The sequence below is a fragment of the Parambassis ranga genome, unplaced genomic scaffold (assembly GCF_900634625.1).
Source record: "Parambassis ranga unplaced genomic scaffold, fParRan2.1 scaffold_200_arrow_ctg1, whole genome shotgun sequence".
In the NCBI taxonomy this organism is placed as follows: domain Eukaryota; kingdom Metazoa; phylum Chordata; class Actinopteri; family Ambassidae; genus Parambassis; species Parambassis ranga.
In genome coordinates, this window is record NW_021144751.1 from 13,012 (window position 1) to 35,928 (window position 22,917).

The 22,917-nt window shown below is 42.4% G+C and overlaps 1 protein-coding gene, 2 long non-coding RNA genes and 1 pseudogene across 3 annotated transcripts; 3 read left to right on the plus strand and 1 right to left on the minus strand.

The window, feature by feature from the left end:
• Positions 1–4,276: 4,276 nt before the first annotated feature.
• Positions 4,277–5,187, plus strand: LOC114429672 (uncharacterized). The gene is made up of 5 exons (XR_003669878.1): positions 4,277–4,301; positions 4,544–4,606; positions 4,704–4,811; positions 4,900–5,083; positions 5,162–5,187. It is a non-coding gene; the product is annotated as an uncharacterized LOC114429672 (long non-coding RNA).
• A 372-nt stretch (positions 5,188–5,559) lies between these two features.
• Positions 5,560–6,288, plus strand: LOC114429674 (uncharacterized). Its single transcript, XR_003669880.1, has 3 exons — positions 5,560–5,622; positions 5,708–5,883; positions 6,239–6,288. It is a non-coding gene; the product is annotated as an uncharacterized LOC114429674 (long non-coding RNA).
• Positions 6,289–6,816: 528 nt separating this feature from the next.
• Positions 6,817–8,289, plus strand: LOC114429669 (coiled-coil domain-containing protein 114-like). The gene is made up of 4 exons (XM_028398352.1): positions 6,817–6,871; positions 7,087–7,255; positions 7,349–7,458; positions 8,227–8,289. Exons 2-4 carry the CDS (start codon positions 7,099–7,101, stop codon positions 8,287–8,289), a joined length of 330 nt encoding a protein of 109 aa, XP_028254153.1. The 5' UTR covers positions 6,817–6,871; positions 7,087–7,098.
• A 7,853-nt stretch (positions 8,290–16,142) lies between these two features.
• LOC114429671 (maternal embryonic leucine zipper kinase-like) lies at positions 16,143–22,075 on the minus strand (annotated as a pseudogene).
• Between the last annotated feature and the right edge of the window lie 842 nt (positions 22,076–22,917).

Consider the following 22,917-nt stretch of genomic DNA (forward strand, 5'->3'; position numbering starts at 1 on the left):
GTCATAAACATTATTACTTTAATTTGCATGTCCATACTGAGCTGTGGGAGACCCTGACACACAGTGTGCACCCACAGTGAACCCAGAGTGCAGGAAGAGGAGTAGATTCTCACATTGATGAGAATGTAACAACAGAATAAAACGTCTAAAGGTTAATGAGTTCAACTGCGAAGGCAAAAACATCAAACTCACAAAATGGGAGCAGGTACGAGACATAGACCAACTGACAAAGACAAAAGGGGGGCACAGGACTGTGAGCCCCCGTTACACATACACAGGTATCTGTAAAAAGACTTTTCCCCTTCGTTTGTGCCTTTCATTTACACATAAACTAACTAACTATTCTAAAAACTCTGGCAAAAGTGGAGAAAAAACAGTTTGCGTCAGTCTGCGTGTCAGTTTGTGTGACCTTCTTTTGTGTAGTACGGCTCCTAGAGCAGCTGTTGTCTAGTAATGTAAGCCTTCCGGGTAGCATTTGCATTTCTGTTGGTGTGAGCGCTTTTGTACATGTTTGCATACAGCTCCTCTTACTGTGTAGAGGAGCAGAGACATATTAGGTCTCCAGGTTCAGCAATTTTGGAACAACTTCTGACACAAAGGCTTCTGATTGGCTTGCACGGCTTTCTCCTTCTTCCTACACTGCCATCCACAGGCCTGGCGTAGTCATGACAGCTCTTGGGAGTGTATTACGCGTGTTAATGTAAACGGAAACTTTTTTGAAAATGATGATGTATGGAAAATAGAGGAAAGGAAATATTTGCTTTTCAAAATACTGGCTATGTGTAAATGGGGTGTAATACACAAGGCGGTAACAAGACACAGGTGAGAACAATCAGGGCAGGGCAGGTAATCAACACACATACACAAAGGGAAAACCAGACTTTCAAAATAAAACAGGTGCTGTGCTTTACAAATTAATCATAAAGGAAGCAGACAGTGTGTGTAAAACCAACTAAAAGGGGATCATGACACAGTATCCAATTAACTATATTATTTATTTAAAAAAAGCCCTTTGCTTTCTTTATGGAGGTTGAAGTGACCCTAGTCAATATTTCAGTTGTGTTCACTATCGTGTTTCTCCTTGTGTTTTAAGGTGATCTTTACCTAACCCCACACTTTTATGCCTAACCTTAACTGGGAGTTATTTTATGGCAAATCCAGCCTCAAACCTCAGACTTCTGAGTGAAAGTCCACCATGTTGCTTGTACCTCGAACATCCCTAACTCTGCCTCTTAGGCTATGTTCAGACTGCAGGTCTTGATGCTCAATTCGGATTTTTTGGTTGTAATCCGTTTTTTTGTTTATTTGAAGAGGATACGATGTCTCACAATGTGTGCTTGTGTGGCTTTGTTTATGTGAATGTCCAATCGTAGCCAACATAATTACAACCAAATAATATTAAAAAGAACGCTGAGAAGGAAGAGAGCAGTAGCTGCAGCGTCTGTGCAGAGATGTGTGTGGGTGTGGAGTGGTGGGATAGTGACGTGACTGCTTTTAGAGACACTGACTTCATTCATAACATTCATAATTTTAGAATGACGAGACCTTTGAATACGTCTGCGAGCGCCTTTCTGTATCACTTTCATGGCAAGACAGTCGACATCTTCCTCTTCTGTGAGCAAGCTGTTGGAGTTTGGCTCTACTTCCAGGCAAAAGGCAATTGATGCTGAGAATACCTGGTTTCTGCCCGCTCCTGTGTCGCAGAATTGTGACGTCAGTCTTTCACTGATGCAAAAGTCGGATATATGCCGCATAGCCGTTCAGACTGAGGTCGCATTGCAAAAATGGGATACATATCTGATTTAGGACCACATATGAAAGTGGCCTGGGTCGGATATAAAAATCGGAATTGAGCTGTTCAGACATGACAATATCAGATACAGGTCAAATTTGTGCAAAAAAAAAAAAAATCAGATTTGGGTTACTTTGCAGTTACCTGCAGTCTGAACCTAGCTATGTCCTTATTGGATTTTGTTGGCTGGTTTGGTCCCATGTTTTAATGACATTGGTCAATAATTTGTTTATTTTTGTGATGACATGAAAAAAATAATTTCTCACTGTAGCTTTAGTGAGTGGAACTCCAATCAGCAGGCAGTGAGTCCAACCTAACTCCCAGGTTATCAATTATAGGCAGTGTGAGCTGCGATCTTAATTATGCAAAAATGTAAGTTTTTAATATAATTAAAACTAGCAAGTCATACAAAAGTTAATACCCCATATCACTCAGTGTCAGCATCTCTACAGCTTGATGAAGAGAAGACAACTGTCATTAAAACAGCCATTTTTGAGAGCCAGAGGCATACAAACTAATACTTACATACTCACATCTGAGCAAATCTCCAAGGTGGTCCCTTAATTATGACACCAAAAGTATTCAAATACACCTTGTGGTTGCTGAGATATACTCAATTCATTTTGGGCATAGCTGATGCCTTAAAAATAGGCTTGGGGTAGATAGGGTTAAGTGCTTCTTGAAGAGTGTTGTGTGTGTAAATATTTTATAAAAAATAACAGATTTTTTCTTACCTTCAAAAGCAAGACGGATGATGTGTGACATGCTGGGAGGTCATTTTGTTTTATTTTACCTTTAAAAATCATTTAAATGAGCATATTGTTATCAGCATGTTAATGGTGAGAAAATGAAAAGAAGAAACCATCTAAGTGTGAATCTTAATTTGAGTAATGGCTTGTTAAATCTCATGTTCAGCATCACTTCATATATTAATTGAGGCCAAACCTGTGACTCAGGTGTTAATTATCACCTGTTTCATATCATACCACATAAAATGTAAAGCTATATGAGGGAGACAAAATTAAAAGCTGATTGTTTCTCTCTCTCTCTCTTGTATCTTGGATCTGAGGTACCTGATATACACATACTTTAAAGGTGTTTTTTTAATAGGGGAGACACATAAACATAAATCAGATGTTGTCACACACTGCACTGAACACTAAATAACAATTTCAATGTTTGCCTGAGTTTGGACAAAGTAATTAACCTGCATTGTGTCTGTTTGGGTTGTGTTTGTGAGAATTAAAGAAAGAAATGTGGGCTAAAGAAAGACAGCAAGAACAAAGACATCTGTTATAGCATAACAAAGTATACATAGTGTAAATGTATAGTATAGTATAGTATAGTATAGTATAGTATAGTATAGTATAGTATAGTATAGTATAGTAAGGCTTCATGTAAGGAGTAGCTCGTCACCTCGTTTAGAACACACATATGTGCTATAAAAGTATACATAAAAACTACTTAATACTTAATAAATATTAATATTTATTCAGGCAGCCATGTGTGCATTTGTAAAACTATTTTCCTGACATAACTCTTTCAGCAAGAAAGCTTACAGTCACTTGAACCATGGTCCTCTCCCACTGACCTGCTGGCCCCCAGCCTTCATGCTCAGCAAGGTGGATTAATAAAATGTGAGCAGCTACAAGCTGTTGGACGTGTGCATGACAACAACAAGGTGTCGACTGAAATGAACTCTGTAGTGCTGTATTATTCTGCAGCTCTTACATCTGTGCTTGGACACCCAGGACATGCTGACATTTACTATCATAACAGCAAACAGAGGCGTGTCAGCAGAGATGCTGGTGCTGAAGTGCTTTGGTGCCATCTAGTGGTCACAGTAAGAATGTACAATTCTAAAAAACTTCACAGCCAAAACAACATGTGTCCACTTTTGGATTCATTTTGGTCTGTGGTGCGGAATTCCAGAGACAACAATGACCCTGACAGAAAACTTGCAGCTGCAGTTGCAATCTACTGAATTACAATCAATCTTTAGCTCACTCTAAGCTGTTTTTAGTAGCAACAATCTCAGAAATGAACAAGCGCGGGGCATTCTGGGTGATTTGTCTCTTGTTTTTTTCTCTTGTCTTGTCACTCAATTTCAAAGCAGGATGAACAGTGTAGTGAAGAGCAGGACTGAACCAGGACACACCATAATGTACAGTTTACACCATTACCTAACAACAATGAGGTGGTTAAACACTGTATTGATGACTGGTCGATTAAATATTTATCATCTATATTTTTATGAGCATTTGTATTTTGTTAAATTCACTTTTTAATTAATATTTGTTTACCATATTATAAAATAGGCTCATTTCATATAGTATCTCTCATGTGTTAATTTCATACGGAGCACCTTGAAGGCCGCTGCCTGACAGCCTGAGAGCAGGGCCTGATTGTCCCGTGTTCCTTAGCAACGGTTGCTAACAACCTTCAGACAGCTGCCGCTGCGGTGTACTGGTGTCCTGCAAGCTTCGGTGGGTTCCCAAGCGTACAGCTGGTCAGATAAACTTTTATTTATTCTTACACAGCACAACACACACATTTCACACACCTGATATAGTTAGCTAAGTACGAGCAAGCTAAATATTTGATGTCTTCTGTAACACCGTTAGCATTTTGGTTATTTTGATGACCTGTGTATTTAAAATTAGATTTCAATATCTTAAATAGACTAAATAGGAAACGTGACAGGGACAAGGATATTCCATTAAGACATTCGTCATGTTTTCTTGTTTAAAGATTTGGCTGCATTTGGTGTAAACATGTCTCGAAGAAGGTCGTCCTCGAGCACAGGTGGCACAGGTGATGTGTGTTTTTTTGTTTTTAAATCTTGTAATTATTATCAGTTGTATTGTTGTTTGGTTGAATATCTGTAATGTTAAATAACGTTTTTAAACAGAGTTAGAGGAAAGCCAAACTTGAGGACCTGCAGAGACGAGTGAGGACCATGGAGAGAGAGCATGAGGCCTACAACCGCAAGGACCCAGAGACCAATCTACAAACAAGAGTGAGCGCACTTACCATACTGTAACTCACACACTGTATTTGTGTGTGTGTGTCTGTTGTATATCTGATCAATGTTGACTTGGATGAAGGCAGGAGATTGAGAATCTGCTGAAGGAGCAGGAGGAGCTCCGTGAAAAGCTCAGCGCGTGTAAGAGGCGCAAAGAGATGAAGACTGAGGACATCCAGCGTCTTCAGAAGCTGCTCCAGCATAACCATGCTTTGGATGAAGAGCTAGAGAGAGAGAGGCAAAAACAAAAGGACTTGCAGAGAAAGGTCTGACTGTATATCGTGTATGTATTTCATCATTTCATGTTGATTCATATTTTTTACTTTTGACTTTAATGCGGGCAGATTTCAAACCTGGAGTCCGAGATGATGGAAGCGAGAAGAGGAGCTGTCAGTCTCTGTGTTAGGTCAGAGGTACAGAGCACTCAGAAATCTGTGGAAGGAGAGCTGCACAGAGTGAGTCATCAAACTCATTGCTACAGCATAAACAAACAAAACAAAGCCATTCTGTTGTTTACTTTATGTTCATCTCTGTCCAGGCCACCACTAAACTCAATGAGCAGTTAGCAAAAAACAGCCATCTGAAGGAGAAGCTGCAGAGTCTTCTTAATGAGCGTCACCATTTCCAGCAGCAACACAACAAGCTGAACAAGGTTACAACTCTTATCATATCATCACCATGGGCACATTGTTGATTTCTCCTTCAACACTTTATTAGCAGATATATTTGTATCGCAGGAACTGCAGGAACTCCACAAGAAGAACGCAGAAGTTACCAACCAGATCAGCGCTGCTAACGAAGAAAGGTGAGCTCCTGAGACAGCCAGTTGTGTTAAATGGAAGGAAACCTCTGAGATGTTGCAGCTCATATCTGGAACTGGTATACATAAGGGTGGAGGCTCAGTCCAAGCTGACCGTGCTGAGGGAGACAGCGGAGAAGGAACACGCTCACTTTAACGCTGAGATGAAGGAACTGGAGCGGGTTATTGCACAGCAGAGCAGCCTGAAGAACTTCATGAGCGTCAAGGGCAGCGAGAGGAGCGACCACAAAATGGGAACCAGGCAATGTAAGAGGCAGGCGGCCCGCATGATGTTGTAGCTAATGTGTCTAAAGTTTTAGCAGTGCTAACAGTTCCAATAATTGTATCATTCATTTTTCATCAATGCAAAAAGCCACAGCGGAAAAGGACAAAAGTACAAACAACATGTGTTTCTCAGTAGAATTCATGTAGCAGGCAATAATGTTGCACATACAATACAGTTACACATTTGTGTGTCCTTGTGTCATTGTGAATACAGGCACTAAGACTAAAGAGAATAATGAATGATAAACATAACATTGTGATGCTAATGCTAACCCTGCTGATGAAGATGAGACTGGCGCCTCACTGATGTGAATCTGATGTGTTTTGTGTTTCTCAGTGTCAGAGCTGAAGGAGCAGAGGAGGGGGGACTCACAGGACGTGTCTCTGGACGTTCTGGAGGACATGTTTAGGAAACTTCAGACTGTGACAGGAGAGGACAACCTGGACCTGCTGGTGACCAGGTTCATCCAGGGTGAGTCTCATATTCTGCACACAGTTTATGTCAGGATTATAATCCTCTTGCATTTGTACATGAGTACATTCAGACCCCGTTCAGTCTTGTGTAATCAATCAGAACAGCACAAAAATCCAGTTAAAGCTGGATTAGATAGATCCACCTCACAGAGGTGGATTGAGCTGGGTTTGCTAAAATCTGGCTAAGGTCTGAACACGAATGTGGCTAGCGACATCATACTTCTGGGTTCATGGGGACAGTATCTGGGTCACGCCATGTGTAAAACATCCACTGAACTACCAAAGATTGAACTACCAGATTTGATCCCGCTCTAGCTAGACCAACTTTCTCCAGTCAGAAGGGGGTCTCATTAAATGGAAACACACTGTATCTCCCTGCTGTATTATGTATTGTATGTTGTTTCCCCCTGTAGGTGAGGAGGAGAACTTTGCTCTCTTCAATTTGGTGAACGAGCAAAACAAAGAGATTGATGTATTAAAGAATGAAATTAGCCAGGTGAGTTTGATTTGAAGGTCTCACACATTACAATGAACCTGTTGATGAAGATTCTCAGTCATCCGGGTCATTTTTATTCAGTTGGTTAAAGCAAAGCTACTGGACCTGTAGAAATTCTACAAGTCCAGTTGCCTTGCTGCAACCTTCTGAATTACATTGAAGACAGTGGTTTGCTGGGTCATTTATTTATGTATTTGTGCTGTGAATGAGTTTAGATCCAAACAAACATGGAGCAGGCTGAAGCCAAAGGTCGGCAGCAGGAGCAGGATTATGACTCTCGGCTAAGAGACGTCCAGGAGAGATTAAAGGAGGCCGAGTCTCAGGCAGAGGATTATGAAGACCAAGCCACCATCATCAGCAAAGTCCTGGAACAGATTAAAACAGGTTTTTTTCACAACCTTGTGACTTCCAGCTGTTAAATCGAGTCATCAGTTAGAACATTGATACTCGAATACTTGATACTCCTCCCTCTCACAGGAGTAAACAGCACCTTCTCCAGCCTAGAGTGTGACCGCTCACTGATTGATGACATGGTGGGCTCCTCCACAAGCGTCACCGACAACAACATCATGTCCTACCTGGGTTTAGTAGAACAGAAGACAGATGAGCTGCTCACCATCCAAGCGTTCCTCAGATCTAAAGTCTGCTACCGCTGCTTGTGTTTTCTCACTAATATTTGTACATGTTTTCATTTCTGAACCTGAAATACAGTTTGTTTCTATAATATTTATCATTCTTACAGGATGCAGAAAGGACTCTGATCCAGACGAATTCACTTTGGTTCAAGATCCAGAAGGTGCTGCTGTCAACAGGTCAGACTTTAGATCACTTCATTCTGACAGCTTCATGTTTGTCAGTAAATGATGTAAAAGTTGATGGCTGTGTCTGTGTTGACTCATCAGTGAGTGTGATGCAGAGGAGTCTTCCGATGAGGAATATTGAAGGGGGTGAGTTCAAACAAAGTTCCTCTCCGAAGTTAGTGTGAGATCATGTTCATCATTTGTTTGTGTTTATCTGGAAGTAATTTGTATGTTTTTTTGGTTCCTCCCAACAGACAGCAACAAAAGCCAGTCTGCAGAACAAGGGAAGTCAGAGGACACGTCCACCTGAGGAAGGCCTGGATGGATGTTTCTTATCCATGTCAACATAAGTTTGAGTTCAAATAAACAAAGTAGCCTATGCATGTAACAGAGTTCGAGTATTAAGTACATTAGATCCCAAAAATCTGAGGTGCACTCTAAACTACACTCTAAAATTCCGATGTATCAGAAACTCACTTACATAGAAGGATCTGAAAAGTTTTGAATGCTGTGATTTTGTCACATTTCTTCAATTGTTCTCATGCTGCTCACAAGCCACCAGTACATCCGTGGAACCTCTGGAAACCTCTGGTGACGAGCCATCGAACTCCTGGATAGGAAGACACAGCAGTTCCACCACTGTCAAATACTTGCTAAACATAAGATCCTAATTGAAAACATGATTACAGTGGTATGCAAAAGTTTGGGCACCCCTATCATTTCATGATAATTTGCTCTACCTTCCTAAGAGAAGATCACAGCGACGAGGTTTGTTTCCTCCAGAGATGCAGACATCTGAGTGTTTTCCAGATTGACATCCTTAGAGTAGAGATTTATTATAATAAAATTTAATGTAAAAAATGTAATGTGCAAAAGTGTTGGCACCCTTTTTATCACATTCATTTCAAGACCTGTAGGGGTTTATAAAGCAGGTTGAAGCACAAAACTGCTTTGATTAGCTTGTTAGATCTTCATTACAAAGACAGCTGGAATCAATCATGAAAAAGCTGTTTAACATAGGTAACTGCTGCTGTACTTGTCCTAGGTTCTTTCTTAGAGAGTACACATGGGGGCCTCTAAACAGCTCTCCGCTGACCTAAACAAAGATAATTCATTATCATGAATTAGGAGAAGGGTACCAGAAATGATGTGAAAGGTCTGGACTGTCTGTCTCCACTCCCAGAAATGTAGTGCAGGAATGGAAGAGCACAGGAGCCACTGTAAAGGATAATATATGGTAGGCACAAATAAAGATAAGACTGAACTCCATGAGAAGAACTTATTGCCTACATTTTGGTGGAGCCTGAACCCCCTTAAGAGCAACAGAGGCAAGAAAAATTCCCTTTTAACAGGAAGAAACCTTGAACAGGACCCGGCTCATAAGGAAGAACCTTCCTGCTGACAGTCGGCCGGGTGGAGGGAGACAGGACAGAGAGGATGAAGGAGAGAGAGAGAGAGAGAGAGAGAGGAGCAAACATGCACAGACATCATACATTACCCAGATAGCAAACCTTTTGGCTGTGGCTTGGCATACATCTGGCATTTTTTGGTTGTGTTTTGGCACAGCATAAAGGCTTTGGCCAAACTTTGGCATGGTTATGGATTACCATAAAAGACACGAGTTATGGCATATGTCTTTTGCCAAAACCCTGGCATTTGGCTTCATTGTGGTGTGGTTTGGCTTACCTTAATACATCAAAAGGCGCCAACGGTATTCCATCATATGGCTGAGTTATGGCATATGTCAAGTCAACCCAAAGATTGTGTAAAGAGCGGGACAGCATCGTGACGTATTCGGGTTGCATTTTGGCATCTTTCTGGCAAGCCAAAAGACTGACCGATGCTACTAGCGTATCTCTTCATGATACCGTGACGAGAGGGGCATGGAGCAGAATTTCAACGGCAGGAATTTCCGGATTCGTTCGACCCCGTTGCCAGCAACGTTGAACGTTGGAAAAGATAGACCCAGTTTGAGTAAGTTGAGTAAGTTTTGTACATTTATTTTGAAGTGTAAACTGTTTGTTGCTAATATCCGTGTTGATCGATAAAATGATTTATTATATATATACGTGTACACAATAGTAGACAGCAGGGTGGTAGTTGGGGTGAGAGAGGAGGATGCAGAGGATAGTGGTGATGATTGACTGTGGCAACCCCTAAGGGAACAGCTGAACAGAGATGAAGAAGGATGATTCAATCCTATTCAATACTGTCTTTACATATTATTTACATAATATGTGTATTTCAATATGTATGCAATTACAGATAATAATAATTGTTATTATTTTCACAGCCAACAAGAGGGAAGAGAAGAGGAAAGTGAGGTTCCAGGCCCATCTGGGCTCAACACTGAGGCATCACCTCTCCTTGTTGTTATTTTTTTTTCTTTACCTAATATTTGGTTGGACTTTCATTAATGTACATTAGTTATTAGTTATTATAATAAAAACTACTCTATTTGGAGACAAAATCAATTCTATTGATTTTACACTGTGCATAATGGTAGAAGTTGATGAAGTGCAAGGTAAATTCATACCCAAAAGCTCCAGTAGATGGCAATAGACTAGTGAAATGGATATAAATTGTATTTTCCAGCCAGTTTCCACTGGAAATGAGTAAGCTAGCTATAGCTATAGTAACCTATTTGGCAATGTGGTGCCAAATTGTGCCAAACTGAGTGTCCGCCTGGTGATATCCTTACTAAAACCTTTGTGAAGGCTTTGCTCTTTGTTCAAATTCTATCAAATTTGGTATATTTGTAGCCAAGGAATAGCTGAATGTGATCAATGGCATCTGTGTACATAGAATCATTGTTAGCATAATGTTTTCCTCTGTCAAATAGGAAAAAAACTCAGGCGAGGATAAAATTGTTACATTTGTCCTGTAGTTTTTTCTAATTTACTCAGGCATACTAATAGACACAATATTTTAAACACTGGAAATGCATTCTCTGAGGTCCCTAGATGTCCCTAGACACCAAGAACATGCATATGCACATTATAATTGTGGTGCATTTCCTCATTTTCTTCGGGAATGTCTTTTTAGGTGATTTTTTCTTTTAATATGGCCAGGGTTTAAAGGGTTAATCTGAAATCAACTCTGCCCACTTTCAAGCAGTTTGTGGACTGTAAAACAAGAGAAAATAAAACTCTAGATTTACTGTATGCTAATGTTAAAGAGGCATACAGCTCCATAGCTCTCCCTCCCTTGGGCAGATCAGACCATAGCCTAGTCCACCTCAAACCCCAGTATATACCAGCAGTACAGCGGCAGCCGGTGACCACCAAAACTGTACGGAGGTGGACACCGGAAGCCCTGGAGACCCTGCAGGGATGTTTTGAGGTGACTGACTGGGATGTGTTCTGTGACACTCACGGTGAGGATGTAGACACACTCACAGACTGTATCACAGAATATGTTAATTTTTGCACAGATTCACTAATCCCCACCAGGTCAATACGCTGCTTTCCAAACAATAAACCATGGGTGACAAAGGACATCAAGGCATCACTCAACAGAAAGAAGACAGCCTTCTTGAGTGGAGACAGAGAGGATGAGGAGGGCCCAGGCAGAGGTGAAGGAGAAGATTGGAGATGGCAAGGAGGAAGCTGGAGAGCCAACTTGCCCGGAACAACTTGAGGGAGGTATGGAGTGGCATGCGAACCATCACCGGCCACAATAGGATCTCCGACCAGCTGATGGATGGAGATCTGCAGGAGGCCAACCAACTGAACCTGTTTTTCAACAGGTTTGATAGTCCACTCCCTGACCACCCTCCCCCTCCCCCTCCCTGTGATGCACCATTAACACCTGTCGATAACAACAATGTACCTCCTCCTCCTCCCCCTCCCCCTAACCATACTAACCAGTTTCACCTCCCCATCAATAACATCACCCTGCCCCCCCCCTTACCCCACCTTCCATTAACAACCCCCCACCCTCCCCCATCAGATCTCTCTCTCTGCTCTTCTGTGTCCACAGTTACCATCACCACAGAAGATGTGAGGAGGGAGTTCAGTCGCCTACGACCGGGAAAAGCTGCAGGACCGGACGGACTCAGCCCCAGAGTACTCAGGGACTGCGCCACACAGCTGTGTGGGGTCTTCCAGCACATCTTCTCCCTGAGTCTGAGCCTGATGACTGTCCCTGCCCTGTGGAAGACAACATGCCTTGTTCCTGTGCCCAAGACCAAACATCCAAGCCACACAGCGACTACAGACCATTGTTGCTTCACATGTGATGAAGTCTCTGGAGAGGCTGGTCCTGAAACACCTGCGTGCTGTTGTGGAACCATCGCTGGACCCCCTGCAGTTTGCTTACCAGCCCCGTATTGGAGTGGAGGACGCCATCATCTACCTGCTGCACAGAGCACACACCTACTTGGAGGAGGCAGGTAACACTGTTAGAATCATGTTCTTTGATTTTTCCAGTGCATTTAACACCGTGCAGCCTGCCCTTTTGAATAGGAAGCTCCTGGACATGCAGGTAGAGACCCCACTGGTCACCTGGATCACTAACTATCTTACAGGTCGACCACAATTTGTGAGGCTGAGGAACACCGTCTCGGACACGATAGTGAGCAGCACGGGGGCACCCCAGGGCACGGTACTGTCTCCATTCCTGTTCACACTCTATACATCGGACTTCAGACACTGCTCACAGTCCTGCCACCTGCAGAAGTTCTCGGATGACTCTGCCATTGTGGGCTGCACCAGCAGAGGTCGGGAGGCGGAGTATATGAGTGTGGTGGACAGCTTTGTGGAGTGGTGCGGACAGAACCACCTGCAGCTGAATGTCACAAAGACAAGAGAGCTGGTGGTGGACTTCAGGAAGCACCAGACACTCCCAAACCCGGTCAGCATCAAGGGTACCAACGTGGACATTGTGGACAGCTACAAATACCTGGGTGTCCACATTGACCACAAACTGGACTGGTCCACAAACGCAGAGGCAATATACAGGAAGGGACAGAGTCGCCTGTATCTACTGAGGAGACTCAGGTCCTTTAACGTCTGCCAGACCATGCTGCAGATGTTTTACCACTCGGTGGTCTCCAGCGTCATCTTCTACGCTGTAGTGTGCTGGGGCAGCAGGATGAAGACGGCCGACACCAACAGACTCAACAAGCTCATTAGGAAGGCTGGCTCGGTGCTGGGAGTGGAGCTGGAGTCTGTGGTGGAGGTGACGGAGAGGAGGATACTGAGGAAACTCCTCAGTATTCGTAACAACACCTCTCACCCCCTGCACGACACACTGCTGTCCTACAGGAGCACATTCAGCGGTAGACTGAGACTACCGAGGAGCAGCACAGAACGCCACAGGAGGTCCTTCCTGCCAGTGGCCATCAGACTGTATAACTCCTCCCCTTTCTGTAGGGAGAAGCGCTAGATATTCATGTCAGGCATCACTGTCATTCCCTCCACTTGTCTATATCATGTTTACTTAGCACCTTACATCTCCATATTTGTATCCAGGTATCATATATTGTGCTCATACTGTGTACTGTACTCTTAGTTTGGATTATAGTGACACTTATACCTATACTCTGTACTCTAACTGCATTTATTGTGACTTGATACCTCTGGCACAAGAATTTCCTTCGGGATTAATAAAGTTTTATCTTATCTTATCTTATTTTATCTTATCTGTGCGGATGTTATTATTCTCCCCTGTAGGTGTAGAACTTAATTGAATAACATACACAAGCAAAGCATTACTCATTTACAGTCATGTTTTTTTATGTACATGTGTTTACAACTCTCTGTTTTACATGGTTATATGAAGCGTCTGTTTTTATTTCATGTCTTCTTCTCTGGTTTCAGTGTCATATTTTTGTTTTTTCTGACATTGTAAAAAGATCAAAATAAAATGATTTCTGTGTTTATAGAGACAAAATTACTTGACTTTAAATGTATTATTCATCCAGTCGATGGAGCAGTGGTGTGTTTTATACTCTGTCATCGTCCGTCTGTTCATCTTCCAGGCTTCACTTCACGTTGGTGGAGAGATTGATGGTGATAGTTTAGCTTGGTGACAGTGTTTGAACATTTTACCTCCAAGAAAATGAGCAGTGAAAGGTGTCAAGAGATGCCTTCACTTACATGTTAAACATTGTTTTCAGTATTTTTGTGCAGTTGTAATGGACACGATTTTAGGTCTTTAACATAGTATATAATGTGAAATAAATGATGTTCCTACCTGATAAAATGCCACATTTGTCATGCCTGTGTGTTGCAGCTGATCAGCATTTCTCTCTGGCAGGTTCTCCTTGTGTGTCCCAGCAGGAAGAAGGGTAATGGTGGGTTGAGCTGATGATAAAGAGGAGGGGGTTAACCCTAATGAGAAAGGGTGTTAGGGTGGTACGATCATTTAAGACAGAGGTGAAGGTTGGCAATAGAAGAAGTCAAAATACGGTATAATTTCACTGGTGGTAACACCTCCTGCTGGGCTGGTGGTGGAGGATCAGAGCCTGAGTGTGGACAACAGCTGGACTGAAGTTGCTGTCATCACGTGTAATCACCACTGTCAGTTGTGTCATTGTCCCTCCTCTCACACAGGTGGCGCTAAGTTTCCTAAACTCAGCCTGGAGCAGTTCAGTCCATGCTTGTTTGAAAAGTGGAACAGTAGCTGTGTCCCAATTCAGGGTCTGCATCCTTCGGAGGACGCAGCCTACGCGGTCTCAGGAGGCCGCGTCCTCCTGAGGATCCTCCGGAGGATCCTCCACCGTTGGTAAATGGGACGGTCTGGCCTTCAAATCACTTCCTGATTGTGGCGCGACGTCATAAATTTTGCCCCGGGAAAAACAAAAGCAGCGACAGCGACACAACACGGACTACACAACAAACGGGACAACAGTGTGGATTTAGACATTTGGAATATTTTAATATATTTATTTGTTGTTGGAGGAAGAGGAGAGGCGGCTCCAGCGGCAGCAAAACCGGTGACGGCTCATTTTCTACAGGCTGGGAGAGCGCAGTGGGGAGGTGACGGTAAGCTGCTGTTTAACCATATTATTGATCATAATTAATACACCAGTTACTGAGCAAACGCTAGATATATAACCAGTAGATAGACAAATATGATTAAATGTAATTTATATTTGATTCAATTGTAAGACTTGATACAGGGTCTGTTTGTAATTTTAATACTTTAAATTAAATAGCTAAATGTGTAAGAACCCTGCAAATAACCCTGAAACCACTGCTTTAATGTGTCATTAGCATCAGGTCTGTCACTGCACCAGAGAATTACTGCTGGGTGGAGGAGAGTGGGGCTCCCTGCAGGACCAGCTGTCTGTCCTGGAGGAGGTGTACTGACCATCATCACCTTTGGAGGGTGAGGATACATATTTTATAGCTTTTCATATTTTAAGCTGCTTTGGAAGCCGCTCTGTTGAAGTTATTATTTTTATTTTTGCCCTTTTTAAAAACATCTTTAGTAACATGGCAGCCGCCGATCGTCAGCTCTGCAAACCCTGATGGACGATGTGGTGGACAGAGGAGACAGACACCCCCCCCCCCAGATGATGTCCCACTCACAGCCAGAGGACTCCAAGGTCTTCACCGTGGCATCATCCAGCCAGCACCAAGGACTCCTGCTCAGCCAAACATTTATATATATGTTCTTTGTGAATAGTATTTTCTGCTGATCTTTATAAATAATAAACTGTACATTTTCATAATGCCCACTGGTAAATAGTTAGAAATGTTCAAACTGTGTCTTTGTAAATATTGTACATAACACAACACACACACAATAAATGATTTACTGTGGTCACTGAGAAGTTGTTCAAAAGTTTACTTCAATTATAAATAGGTGAAACACATATGTAACAAGGTTAGAAGAGTTTAAGAACACAGAGACAAGAACGATTTAATATACAATTTAATAAGTAACATTTAAATAACAGAACATAAAATCACTGCTGTCCACATCCTCTGTATGAGCTGAGGTCTGTCCGTTCTTTCTCTGCTCTCTCTCTCTCTCTCTCCTCTCCTCTCTCCCTCTCTCTCCTCTCTCCTCCCTCTCCTCCTCCTCTCTCCCTCTCTCTCTCTCTCTCCTCTCTCCCCTCTCTCCCCTCTCTCTCTCTCTCCTCTCCTCCCTCCCTCCTCTCTCCCTCTCTCTCTCTCTCCTCTCCTCCTCTCTCCCTCTCTCCTCTCTCTCTCTCTCCCCCCTCCTCTCCCTCTCTCCTCTCTCTCTCCTCTCTCTCTCTCTCTCTCCTCTCCCTCTCTCTCTCTCTCTCTCCTCTCTCTCCCTCTCTCTCCTCTCTCTCTCTCTCTCCCTCTCTCTCTCTCTCTCTCTCTCTCTCCTCAGCTTAATACCAAATGTAATCAGCACAACATACCACAGTATTCTAGTCTATGTTTTAAAAAAAAAAGCTCCCTGCATCAGTCATTCTTTTCTAACAAGAAACGTCATGTTGCTGACAATTATGCTAAAGTTGACTTAAAACCAGCAGTTCTACTGTCAGGAAAGTGCATCATTCAGATACTGGATGCAGAGAGAATGTCTTCCACCAGGTGTTTGTAGACCCAGGCGTCTCCCTTCAGCCTCTGGCGGCGCACTCCGATGACCTCTGGCCTCTGCAGCATGCACACCTCTAGCTCAAACGCCATGGTCACCTTTCCAAAGTCACTGCAGGTCTGACACTTGAGAGTGTACCTGAATGATGGGTGAAGTAAATAATGGTAAAATGACTGAATTTGATAGGAGGAGCAGCATTATGAAAAAAAGGCAGGGAGGCAGCATGTCTTTCTAACCCCTTCTGCTGGAAATCGATGTTTTTCTCCGGCAGGATGGACAGGATCTGGTTGAGCACCTGGTCTGGATTGGTCTGACTGGTCAGAGTCACGTTGTATTGATCCTGGAAGGAGACAGCCATTCATCAACAAAAGTTTATCATTGTAGCTTTTCTATGAACATGGTTTATTGAAGTAAGAAAAATGAAGAAATTATGGTGAGGTCTGTTGTTTCACCATGCTTATACCTTGATTTTGCGGGGCCGTGCTGATGGGCTCGTCTCTTACTCGGGGTGAGCATAGTGATCACCTTATCTAGGCCTCTCTGCAGGGAACCAAACACTTTCCCTGCTCTCTTCTTCTTCCCACTGTCTGTGACGGCCATGTCCAGAGAACAAGGCCTGGAAAGCAAACAGTTTAGCTTAACTTCTGTCACCTGTGACTCACATGTTCTTGTTTTTTTTCCCCCATTTCGGTCTGATTGGCCGACCAAAGACGTGTAAGGACATCGTCCCTTCACTCATCTTGTAGAGCACTCACCTTCGCTCTGGACTAAAGGCCAGTATTTCAAGGTTTGCAGCATCTTTGTTCTCTGCTGCCCTCTTCTTATTCAGCTCCTTAGTTGCACTATCACCACCTACATTTACACATCAAAAAAGTAAAGAATCTAGTTAGCCATTTTCCAATATAAAGGAAGCTGTGACTGCTGCTTTTCTGGTCTCATAAATTTATCATTTCAGCCTTCTGGCACTGTTTTTCTTTTTTTGACACAAGAGTCAATAGTTCTATATTAATAGTACCAGCATTATTATTATTTGGTGTGGTTCAACTACTAACATACAAAATTGAGTCATTAGGAAACTTTTAGTGTTGAAAAAAAAGATATTATGGAGTGAATGTTTCATCCCAGTTTTAAGTAATTTAAAAGGACAAAACCTCATGGGATGGAATCAAATGTTAAACTGTAAGAACAGCTGTTATGCATATGACTGGCTGTTTTTGGCATTAGAGTTGTAAACACAAAAGGCAAAATGAGTCTCACACACTCGCTCTCTCTCTCTCACACACACACACACACACACAACAGAGAGATGGGTTTTAGTGGCAAGAGAACACATGTCACTACAGCCCACGTGGGACAGTGAGCAAAGGAAAGAGACAGCTACACCTGTCACAGCACATGCCTAGGGACAGACACACACAGACCATGGTGTGTGTATGTCACAGGTAGCCTGTCTGCACTGCAGCTCAGAGAGTGGGAGGCTGTAAAGAAAGCAGGGCTGAGCCAGAGTCCGAGGCTTTAACACCAACCAGCTAAGCGGAAGCAAGTTTAGCCAAAAGAAACAAATGAGGCTGGACATCTGAGCAGAGACGTCAATATGACAAATAATTAAGCCTTTAATGACTCTCTTTTCACATTAGTGTCCTCCATTTACAGATAGGTGAATAGAATTAGCCTCCTGATTATAACCTCACCTTTGAGTTGACAGTGATAAGTGTGAGTGAATCTGAGTGTGTGTCCATTTTCTGACATAATGACAGCTAAATCACAGAAATATGAGTGGCTTTGGGATAAAAAAAATGGCCAAATAAAATGAGTTTATTACCAGAAGACAATTTACTTGCAAATGTGTGGCATGTGGATGTGGCACTTGTGATTATGAGAGCTGCATGAGACTGTGAGTGTGGGATAGATAAAGGAAAGAGGGGGGGGGGGTGGAGAGGGGCAGTTGCAAATCTAATCTAATAGGGACGGTACTTCAAGCCCTTGTTTGGAACAACAAACAATTACAGTATTCAAATAAACTGTACTAGTCCTGAAGCTCTGCATTATCTGTAACCAGGAAATTATTCCTACCTTTGGGTGTGACCGCTGTGGGTTTGGTTCCATTTTGATTTTCTTGGATAGCAGTATTCTCCTTGTTTTCACTGGTTCGTTCTTGGTCCCTCTCCTTCTTCTCCTGGCGTGTGGTGTCGTTTTCCGCCCCCTCTCTGGGGTTGGGCTGTAAGCACACCTTTTTTCCACTGATGGAGATGCCAGCCTCTTTAGGAATCCAACATGAGAAAAGTGGTATGAGTACATTACTCTTGACAGAATCATGCTGAATGTGTGGTCTGTCTGAACAGCACATCAGCTGGACACCAAATTCATTCTCTCTACAACATTTAGTCACTGTATGGGGAATGACTGTCATCTTTAAAGACAGGTAAATGGTTATAGACCAAGAGAAGCTGTCTTGCAGAAGCATTAGCCAAGGTTTACCATGGCAGCTCCCTCCCCTTTTGCCTTTGCTTGTGAACAATCAAATACCACAAAATAAGGGTCTTCTTAGCAGCATCATAGCATAATGTTAGAATACCAAAGAGACTGTCTGACAATCAGGTCTCCCAACCACCCTTCCTCCTTCTGCTTCCTGCTTTTGTTTCAACTTTCACATACCATGTCTTTGTTTGTTCTTTCATCTGGATGACCTCTGACCCCCTGGGGTGTATGCTGTGAGACTGAAACCCAAGGGCAATCATCAATGTAATCTGAGCAAAAGTCCATAGAATCCACAATTACAGCATCTTCATCCTCGCTGAACTGAAATGCGTCTCTTGTCTGAAAATGAACACAAGAAAAAAGGTCCACAACAACATTTAGGTGCAGAGAATCAGTACAAGAAGAACATCCACCTGGCAGTAGCCCTAAATATGTGGAGTATATTGGAGTGGTCCAGAGTCTGACCTGTAGTCCCTGGTGCAGCGGAGAGCAGGAGGAATCATAGACAGCTGGTTGAGGACACAGGCGGACAGGCTTTCCCCTCTGCTTCTTTGACAGCAGCAGCAGGTAGGTGGCTGTGGTGTGGTCATAACGCCACTGTGGGAGGGGAGATGTTTTAAAATCCATCAGAAACCATGCAAAAAAATGCACACAGATCTCTTAAACAGATTTTACAGTGTAGTGAATTCACACACCTCCCTCACAAGCGCTGTGGTGCTCTCTCTCGATCGCTTCATGTTCACTGCCATCTCAGTGATACAGTCTTCATCTATGTGACCAAGCTACAAAAAAAAAGACCAGGACTATCCATTAAAGACCCAAGAGGGACACTTCTAGTTTTATGTCAACACACGAAAACAACAATTTCCAACAAATAATATTGTTGAGTATATAATACAAGGATGTTATTGTTTCAGTAAAAAACCTCGAAATCGACGAATCTTTGATTTGAAACCAAAAGAAACAAGCTACCAAAGAGAACACATATCGAAAGCAAAAGCTTTAAGTGTTTGTAATTGTGTGGTTTAAATGTTTGCTAATGCATGCTGTTATAGATGATCCTCTTGTGTCTTTACCAGCTGCCTGCTGTACCATTCCACAGGGCTGTTGTGGTCTTTCATCACCCAGGGATGATCCAGTAGCTGTCTAACAGTCACACGACGCTTGGGGTCCACCTACAGGACACACACAGACACTGCAATTCAACATGTACACTGTGTCTAAAACTATAATACAAGAACAGTTCAGAAACTGATTATTTATGTGAGATAGATATTAATATTGTAAATTCCCAAAACAGACTACTGTGCTTTACTACAGATAAAGATATTAAGTGTACATTGTAAAAGAGGATGGCTCTGTTTCTTTGAAGAAGGACCTTTTTTCCTTGATGTCAGATAGGGTTTTCCTACAGGGAACTGACACCACACTGAATCAAACCGTCAAACTCCATTGACAAAAACAGTTTAGTTAACAGATCTGAATTCCCCCAATGTTAGTTGCCTACAGTAAACAAGCACTTCCTGTGTTCTGCAAGGTGAAATGGACACATCAATAAATGGCAAGTTGGGCAATGATAATATCCCCATTATAGCAATCAATTAGTGAGTGACAGAGATTTTTTTTCCACTGGACCTTTTTTCAGTTGGCTATTTTCTATATTTTATGTTCTTTCAACATCTGTAGATGATGCATGTAGGAATATGGACAAGAACCCCATTCTACCTTGCTTGTGTCAAAAAAGGATAAGGTCAAGATAAAACACAAATAAAACAGCAAACAAACTGACTGAAATGTACCTGCATCATCTGGTTGAGGAGAAGGACGCTCCCTGGAGAGAGCCAGTGTGGGTTGTCATATTTCCCCCTCTGAAAAAAAATATCCACGTCACAAACACTTCAGGAAAAACAAACAATATTCCGGCACTAGCTTAGACTGTAAGACAAAACAACGACTGTCGGTCATGGCCACAAATTATTTAGCAGCACCTCCATAACTTCAACCAATATGCTGGACACACAGCAGAGCTCTTACTGTAATCTTCCTGTAGAGGACTACACAGTTATCATCGTCAAAGGGCAGGTCTCCACAGAGCAGAGAGAACAGCAGCACTCCCATACTCCATACATCAGCCTGGAGGTTACACATTACACAGCAGTATTTCAGCTTCAAGCTCAGTTGTACCGAGTCATGCACCAGTGAATAAGATCAAGAAACCAAGAAGAGGCAGACGCAGCAGAGCAGGCAGGTAATAATTGATCTTTTTTAGTGGAGATCCTGAATGTAAACACAAAGGTTTCTACATGTTAACATTCAACAGTATGCATGTCCTACCTCTGAACCAATATAAGCTCTGCCCTGGATGAGCTCAGGTGCAACGTATGCGGGGGTCCCACAACATGTCATCAGCTCATAACCCAAACCTCCCTGAGAAAGAGGAAACGTGATATGTAGACCAGTATGTGACAGTTTTACCTTAAAGATCAGACTTTTTCATCTGATGATGTACCTTAGGTTTGGCACACAAGCCGAAGTCAATGAGCTTCAAGTTATGATCCTCATCAATCAATATGTTTTCCTAAGATTCAGAGACACAAACATTAGAATCAAGTGTAGTCAAACCCAGACAAACATTTTGTGGTATCTGGCTGTATGATGAGACTTTTACTGGTTTTAGGTCTCTGTGTGCGTATCCTTGGCTGTGTACGTAGGCCATGGCAGACACAATCTGTCTGAAAAACACCCTGGTGTCCTCTTCCGACAGACGGTCCTTTGCTATGATATAGTCAAACAAATCTCCACCTGGGCAGTGCTACAAAGAAGGCAAATATGAACATAAGATTGTTTTATTCAGAGTCACACATCATCTCTGTCTGTTCGACCTTTACCTCCAGCACCATGAATATCTGGGTGGAGGTCTCTATGACCTGGTACAGCCGACAGATGTGCTGATGACTCAGGTTCTTCATGGCTTCAATCTCCAGCTTCACACGAGGCAAGTCATCCTGTAGAGTTAGAAAGTGAAGGTGCTTTCAACATCGGTTAAATGTGATGTAAACACAGCCGTGTTTTTTTTTGTTTTGTACATTTTCAAATGGTCCTGCAGCTTGAGGTCATGGTTTGTGTAAGTTTTGTGTTGTACACTTCAGTCAGACTCACCCCGAGATCTTTTTTATTAATGATTTTAATGGCAACCTTCTCTCCTGTCAAGATGTGACGACCCAACTTGACTTTAGCAAAGCCTCCTAAATAAAACACAGCGTCCTTTAACACACAATAGAAATGACACGAAACGACACAAACTGCATTTAGTCCTGAAATTACCCGAGCCGATGGTCTCATAAACCTTGTAATATTTGTAGAGCTCTTCGGCTCGGAACTCCGTCGTCCTTTCCACGGGCATGCTTCCTGCTCCAGCTACACATAAACCTCCTTCATACGAGATAAAACAAGGTTTGAAATTACCAACAGGCTTACAAGAACACTGAAATTTGCAGCATTAACATCGCTAATACATTTTAACACTGTAATCTTATGATAGAGAGTTTAATACACTCCTGCTGCCTCCTGCCTGGTTTGGTTGCCCAGCAACCAAACCAGGCAATCAAACTCTTGTTCTTCTACGTCTTTATTAGTTGATTGCCGTTGCTAGGCAATCAAACTCTTGTTCTTCTACGTCTTTATTATTATTAGTTTGATTGCCATGGCATCAACCTAGTGACTTCATACTGTTCTTGTCTTCAGCTGTTTCTTTCATATCTCATAATATTAAAACATTTTCTACTTTTCCAGATAAGAGCTTCATCTTTCTAAATCTTAACTGTGTTTCAGCAAATTAAGTTCAGATTGCAGATTTCCAGCATTCAGAGCAATCACTCACATCAGCGTTCAAAGCAATGCTTCAGCTGCGGCAATCAAACTTGCATTTTCTTCAGGAAATGCTTTTCTAGTTCATATTTATTTCTCTAAAAGAAGTTTGGACATTAGGAGGGTTAGAGATGAGAAGAGCTGTTACTTACTGCAGTGAAGGATGATGAGGTGAAAGGATCCTCTCTTGCAGGAAATGCAACTTCTTTACAGAAAAACAACGGTGAGTACTCAGGTTGGTGAGTTGTGTCCCAAAAGACTGAAGCTTTGTTGATACGTCTCTATGGTGAAATCAACATTCATCTATATATCTCTATACCAAAACGTCATCATGATACGTCATAGAACATTTAAAAACAAATGTTTGTTTTTCAATTT

Excerpts from the sequence above, each read along its gene's own strand:
- LOC114429669 (XM_028398352.1), top strand. The coding sequence starts at position 7,099 with ATGGAGCAGGCTGAAGCCAAAGGTCGGCAGCAGGAGCAGGATTATGAC. Across the intron at positions 7,256-7,348 it reads CCTGGAACAGATTAAAACAG|GAGTAAACAGCACCTTCTCC; the intron begins GTTTTTTTCACA and ends TCCCTCTCACAG. Across the intron at positions 7,459-8,226 it reads TCATGTCCTACCTGGGTTTA|CCACCAGTACATCCGTGGAA; the intron begins GTAGAACAGAAG and ends GCTGCTCACAAG.